The sequence below is a fragment of the Volvox carteri genome (assembly GCF_000143455.1).
Source record: "Volvox carteri f. nagariensis unplaced genomic scaffold VOLCAscaffold_339, whole genome shotgun sequence".
Taxonomy (NCBI): domain Eukaryota; kingdom Viridiplantae; phylum Chlorophyta; class Chlorophyceae; order Chlamydomonadales; family Volvocaceae; genus Volvox; species Volvox carteri.
The window spans coordinates 1,349-8,247 of NW_003307870.1; the positions used below are offsets into that span (position 1 = coordinate 1,349).

Sequence of the window (6,899 nt, forward strand, 5' to 3'; positions counted from 1 at the left end):
GCTCACCAGGACGTAAACCGCCGAACGGGTTTATCTCTTCGCATGCACCGGGCCCGGCGGGCGCGCCAGTATTAAGTACAAGCAGTATGTGCATCTGTATCTGTGGAGCCGTCCCCATGAGGGGCACCTCAGCAATCTAGAAAAAAATAGATTATTCCCCTCCTGGCAAAACGCAAGCAGATGTTAACTACTAATGCCGTCTCCCTTCGGACGCGTATGCAGACCATGACTGTAGTAGCTGGTACACTGTACGGCTCTACAAATACGCGCGAAGTGCGACCACCAGCATCTCGAGAGGCCTTTTCAGCGGCCAGCTACTACAATGACCTTCCCGTGCTGAATACGGGGGAATTACCGACAAGCAGGCAAGCACGGAAGCATGGCGGTCGCAGCATGGGTGTGTGCAGCCAGAGTACGGGCCAATGAGAAGTGGACAGAAGGTACTTCACTCACCGCTCGCGCTGCGGCCTCTGAGTACTGCCTCCAGGCGAACTGCTCCGCAGCGCCACAAGCGACTGAGGCGTCGTACGGGTACTTCAGGACGCCGTTAGTCACAGTGCCCTTGCAAGGAATCTGACAGGTGCATCAACAACAGTGGAAGAATGAAAACAAGGGAAGAGCACGAGGGCAACGGATGGACACTGCCGTGCTTCGGTTTAGGGCCAATGAGAAGCGTTGGTCAGAAGTGGAGCTAAGAGTTTTACCTTGACACGGTTTCAAAGCATTTTTGGTGAGTTGAAGGTGCAGTACAGGCATTCCCAGGGACAATCCAGTAACCGACGAGGTGTACTTGTACTAAAACAAGTAGAGGACGACGGCAGCGAGGCGAGCCAAGATGGATATGACCGGGAATGTCGCGGCGCAGTTCGCACGCTGCTGCTGTCAAAGCAAACCCACCTCTACGGGCCCAAACACGAAGTTCTCCGAGGGATCGAACGCCACCTTGCCGTAGCTGCACGTGTCGTGGTAGCCAGCAATGTTGTTGGTATTGTTGAAGAACGTGCCTTTTATTTGCTGCAAAAGAAAATTGGGACAAAAGAAGGGAGAACAAGATCGGGAGAGGTAATGGGAAAGTGGGGAATGGCAGCAGTTGCAGTAGTGCGGCACGTAGCTAGCTGGATGCACACAGGGGTCACCACACAGGGGCGCACCTCGCTCGATTGATCGGCCGTCAAGAGGGCAATGGATCACGGGGAAAGATTGCAAGCCAGGTACCAAGGTGGGATATATCGTTAGGAAGCAGGGATGAACGGAAGACGTACGACATCGGACCCGGGTCTGCACCAATACCATTACAACCCCAATACTCGGCACCTGCATTGTGCAGGACAGACCGCAACAATGCCACCTGGCACCAAATGGAACAAACCTGCGGGCCAGGCTGACAACTTGAAATGATAGCCCCGTGTGGAGGAAGATCCTATTTGCCTGCTATTCGCCTAAGTGTGGGCGTTACAAGGGCGAGGGGTTATAACCCCCGAGCCTGCATATTACCGTACGAGCCGGGCTATTATGGGCTTCCTCGTGCCAACCAAAAGGTATGCCAAGGGCCTTCCGGCTAACAGCGAGCAGGCAAGAACTCACCTCAACGGTGGCCGAGGGGGCCCATCCGCACGTAGAGATGATGTAGATCATGCTCTTGACCCGGATCTGGGTACCCGTGTAAATCTCGTGGCCCTCCGACTCGGAAATGACATCGATGGAATCGATCTCGGGAAGGGGTTCATCAGACAGGAGACGCCGGCTGCCGCTGGCAGTGCTCGAGTTCTTGTAGTTCACACGAACATAATCGCCTGTCAACACCTGGGAGATTTTGAGGGCAAGGGGGAAGGGTAAAGCGCGGGGAAACACGTGTTTCTGAGGCGCGAGTGCAAGGACCAGGACTTTCAGGAGTTAGGCACCCTGAGTGCGCGTCATGAGCTCTAATGCTGACCGATGCTTTGATTTCTTACAAGGCGCAACCGAAGACGGCGCTGCTCACAGCAAGACTGCTGAATTCGGGGCCCTTTACAGTCTTGCAACCTTGCTAAGTGTCAGCAGGGCTGGGACATACACTTAAAGCGGCACATTTTGCTGTAGGCCCAATTCCGCCAGTCATATGCAGGTTATCACCGCTCCTTGGGGGAGAGGCCTACTCAACAACCAGTCAACGTGCTCCTTTACCCCACGACTTCTTGCGGTATTCCGCTCCAATATTGCACCCCAAGAAAGAAAACAGTCGTAACATCGAGGTTCCCCAACCCTCCCATTCCGGGTTGCTCAGAGCGGTGATACTGGCACTAAGCGAGCGTGTGATGAGCGGCTGGGACCATGCGCGTCTGACTGTCTTGCCAGATGAGTACCCATCAGATGGGAAGCAACCGGGAGTGCAGATGGCGAAGTATAAGCACTGGATGGGGCTGCCTTTTGTGGGAGCCGCAGCCGTTATGTGGCCAACACACGCTAAGGTTTTCATTCCTCGTTTAGCGCATCGTAAGCTAATGCAGTCCCGTTTATGTTACTGGGCTTTGGAGCAAACAGAGGACGAAGGGGCAAGCACCACGCCCCCAGGTAGAAGCGCTTTTGCCGCTGTTGTGGCACCAATAGCCAAGTCGAGGATGGAAAACATGGGTCAATGCCCAGACTAAAATGATATTCGCGCGGAAGAGGATACGATCAATCAACAGAGCATGTTGGAAGCCATGAAATGGGAGCCAGCACGTCTGTTGAGGATGTTGGAACGTATGTAACGGCTCACCGCAACTCAGTTATCCCCTTTGGGCGCTAGTCTGGGCTGATAGTGTGGTGTTTCCTTTCTCCGTGGCTTTTAGGCGTTTAGGTATTGCCCTTGGGCCTTCGGCTCGTAGTTCTACAGGTATGGTGTCACCCAACCATGTAACACACACACATACACACACATACACACACATACACACACATACACACATACACACATACACACACATACACACACATACACACACATACACACTCATACACACATATACACACACATACACACACGTACACACACATACACACACATACACACACATACACACACATACACACACATACACACACATACACACACACATACACACACATACACACACATGCACACACATACACACACATACACACATATACACACGGCGGCGGGATAAAGCCAACCTTGCGGAGGGCATGTTCGAAGCCTGTTTGAAGGATAGTGCAGTCCAGCTGCAGATTTTATTCATGAGGCAGGTAGTGGGGACGGCACGGCCATCCCACAGGCTGTTGTACGCGGAGCTGGCTGAACTCCCCTTACAATATTACATGGTGAAGCAGATTCTCCGTTTCTGGAACCGCCTTCAAAAGCAAGTGGGATCCATTGCTCATGCAGTTTTACGGCAGGAGATAACCGATGCCCTGACCAACCCGGAATGGGAGGGTTGGGGAATCTCAATGTTACGACTGTTTTCCTTCTTGGAGTGCAACATTTGGAGCGGAATACCGCAAGAAGTCGTGGGGGTAAAGGAGCGTGTTGACTGGTTGTTGAGTAGACCTCTACCAGAAGGAGCGATAATAACGGCACTAAGAGAGCGTTTGATGAGCGGCTGGGACCATACGCGTCTGACTGTCTTGCCAGAGGAGTACCCATCAGATGGGAAGCAACCGGGGGTGCAAATGGCGAAGTATAAGCACTGGATGGGGCTGCCCTTTTCGGGAGCCGCAGCCGTCATGTGGCCAACACATGCTAATGTTTTCATTCCTCGTTTAGCACATCGTAAGCTAATGCAGTTTCGTTTATGTTGCTGGGCTTTGGAGGCGAACAGAGCACGAAGGGGCAAGTACCATGTTCCCAGGGGGCAGCGGTTTTGCCACTGTTGTGGTCCTAATAGCCGAATTGAGGATGAAAAACACGTGTTATTGGAATGCCCAGCCTATAATGATATTCGTGCTGAAGAGGGATTCGATCATCAACAGAGTATGTTGGAGGCCATGCAATGGGAACCCGCACGCCTGGCGAGGATGTTGGAACGTATGTGGGCTCACCGAAACTCAATTACCCCCTTTGGACGCTAGTCTGGGCTGATGTGCGATGTTTTTTTTCCTTTTCTCCGTGGCTTTTAGGCGTTGTAGTATTGCCCTTGGGCCTTCGGCTCGTATGGGTAGTCTTACAGGTATGGGGTCACGCACCCCCCAACCATGTAACACACACACACACACATATACACACACATACACACATGCAATGTGAGATAAAGTGCGGATGGAGTGCTTACGTTGTACTTATCGATGAGGTTAGGTCCTTCGGCCACTAGCCTCCAGGCGGAACCAGAGGGATTTTCGATGTCTGCTAGGTAGAGGTAATCCTTGTTGTTGTTGTTGAGGTGGAAGTTGGGTACCCCGGGAGGAGAGTCGAAGTACCTGTGCACGGTGCCCAGAGGCTAATATCAGATTTCGCAATACAGGCATAGAGGCAAAAGTGTGCCGAATATTTACCCCTCTTCCAGAGCTGACATGACTTGCGCGACGCCTGTGCATGGCGAAGACATAAAACCAAACAGTCCAATCATCACTTTGGAAAGCTACAGTAATTACGTGCGTTACATTTTTTTCTGTTCATTTGAGCTCACCGACTTCGGCCCTTGCGACATTGGTGAGAGCGAGAAGGGTTGCGAGAACGAAGTGAGCCGGGCGACAAATGGCCGAAGCCACCATCTGCTGTCGCCGCATGTTTAAAGCTTCGCAGTATCCTATCTAATTAATGGCGAACAGGTCATTGAGGCTCTACCTCCTGTTCGAAATGGTCTCGTCACGGAAGCCTGGGCGCACCTCGCTAAGAAGTGCCTGTGAAGTGGAAACGGCGGACCTCTATTTGCATTCACAGTCCAGGAGATCCCCAGCAGTGCGCGTCGCATTTCAGCGTTACGTTTTAAAGCACCTATATAGACTGGTAAAGGTAGGATGTCGTACTGCGTGTGTGGCGGGAACAGCCTTTTCAGCTGCTCGGCAGATGCTCGAGCTGGCTAGCAGTACAGCATATATAATATGAATAATACATACTTGTTATGGTTTCTACAATGTAACCTGGGCGTGATCCACTTTGAAACAGGCAAACTTACTAATCGCTGATTACGATAACCGCCCGCAATCGGCGGTGCAGGAAACTGCACTACCTTCTGGCCAATCCATTGAAGCCGTGCATCTTTGCCAGACACAATGTTTTTTATGTTTAACAGCAAGTGTTTGCAATTGGTGGAGCACTGCATGCGTGGCCAGTCGGAGGTGACGAGCTCGATGTGGACAGAAGTAAGAGTACAGTAGAATATACAGAAATCAGCTTTCTAATTCTTTGTTAATCACCATGGTACTAAGATTGCGTATTGTGGCGCGTTTGGACGGATGACATGTAACCCCGGATCGCCCTAATGTGGCATGGCATGTCGCTCTGAAACCCTTTGAGCTGCGCTCAGCAAGCTTCATGGCGGGGGTCAGAGACCTTGCAGAGCCAATTCACCAATCACCAAGCATATGTCCCAATTGCGATCAACTCGCGGTTCGTTTGCACCAGGAGTTTGTATGGCAAGCTGGTTCCTTAACAAAGAACGCAGCATGAACGAATTGGATTGCTTATGCGCAGCTTCAGATTCTAAACGACCAATAATCAGAAACTATAATCTCCGACATATCATTAGAACCATTAATGCTCTGTGCATAACTAGGCATACTTCGAAGCTTCTACATGCACAAGGGATGCCATTTGGCCTCATTGGGGGGGCAATCGCGGATTTTGTTACAGTATGGTTGCGACTGGCGTTGAACCCCCTGGTAGGAACCCCTGCTACAGCAGATCTCGACGGAAACTTACATAGCCCGGCAGGAAGATCCCAGATGACGCTTAGATGAGCCTAGATAAACCTGTGTGGCCCTGCGAGAACGAGGCCTAGCGAATGCGTCTCTAGCGCCATTTTTCAATGTAGGATAGAAACCTAGCTAGCGCTGCAGGAGCGGAGCCTATTTAGCGCCTTAGGAAGAAACGGCAGGAAAACCACAAGGTGGAAACAAGCTCCAGCTGAATTTTTCGGTTTCTGCACCAACCACAGCGTCCAGTGGAATCTGTCGATTCGACGACAAATCCATGCGTGGTCACCTCGCAAATTTTTCGCTATAACCGGGTCCATCACCGTCCACGGGTTAGGACCGCACGTCTTCGTGTGCTGTCCGTGGAGCCCTTGGGGGCCTTCTGGAAGGACTTCCGACGCACTTGAACACATTTCCACCTTAGCTGGTGTGTTCCAAACTCTTGTTTATATTCTTTTGGTAAGGACCAGATCCAGTCAGCAAAATGCATTCTCCTCCTTGGCTCGTGTCGCCCCGCCCACGTCCTTCGTCTATGGCCACGTTCTGTGTTGCCCAATCACCAACACACATTCCATGCTGCAGCTAAGAGCGTGCATAAACCATCAATTGAAAGCTTGCAGTTTGCTATTGTGGCGCGGTGCATCTGCTGCAACCACTTGGCAGCAATCACTCCGGAGACGTTATATGGCTGCAAACATGAAAACCAACCCGGCTCTGTTACCTGGCCCTTCCCTTACGGAAGAAGCCATTTGTCGAGTTATTGTTGACTTTTGGGGCCGCCTTCAGGGTTTCGCAGCTTTGGGAATTCCACGGAAAGGTTGGGATTCTGTCGGCGCACATCACCCCTTCTTGAGAATTATATCAGGCAAATTGCTATGCTCACGGGAGCGGTCACCGATGAACGGTTAATTATCTGAGGTGATGGTCTAATTTGTATATTAGTCTCTACTGCAGTGCACGGCCAGCTGGCCCGATGGCTCTACTCTTCGGGAGTCTGGAGCCCACTGTAACAACCACACGCACTCCGGAGTGGCAAGGTGAGGCAGGGTGGGGTGAGGACGAGTGGCATC

General features: G+C 51.7%; 1 protein-coding gene across 1 annotated transcript; it reads right to left on the reverse strand.

Moving 5' to 3' along the window:
* Window positions 1-453: 453 nt before the first annotated feature.
* On the reverse strand, window positions 454-4,701 carry lsg2 (metalloproteinase, extracellular matrix protein Lsg2; the record flags this gene model as incomplete). Its single annotated transcript, XM_002959536.1, has 6 exons — window positions 454-576; window positions 895-1,038; window positions 1,585-1,803; window positions 4,239-4,391; window positions 4,467-4,502; window positions 4,600-4,701. Coding segments are annotated over 6 exons (777 nt in total), but the record flags the coding sequence as incomplete, so codon positions are not given.
* Between the last annotated feature and the right edge of the window lie 2,198 nt (window positions 4,702-6,899).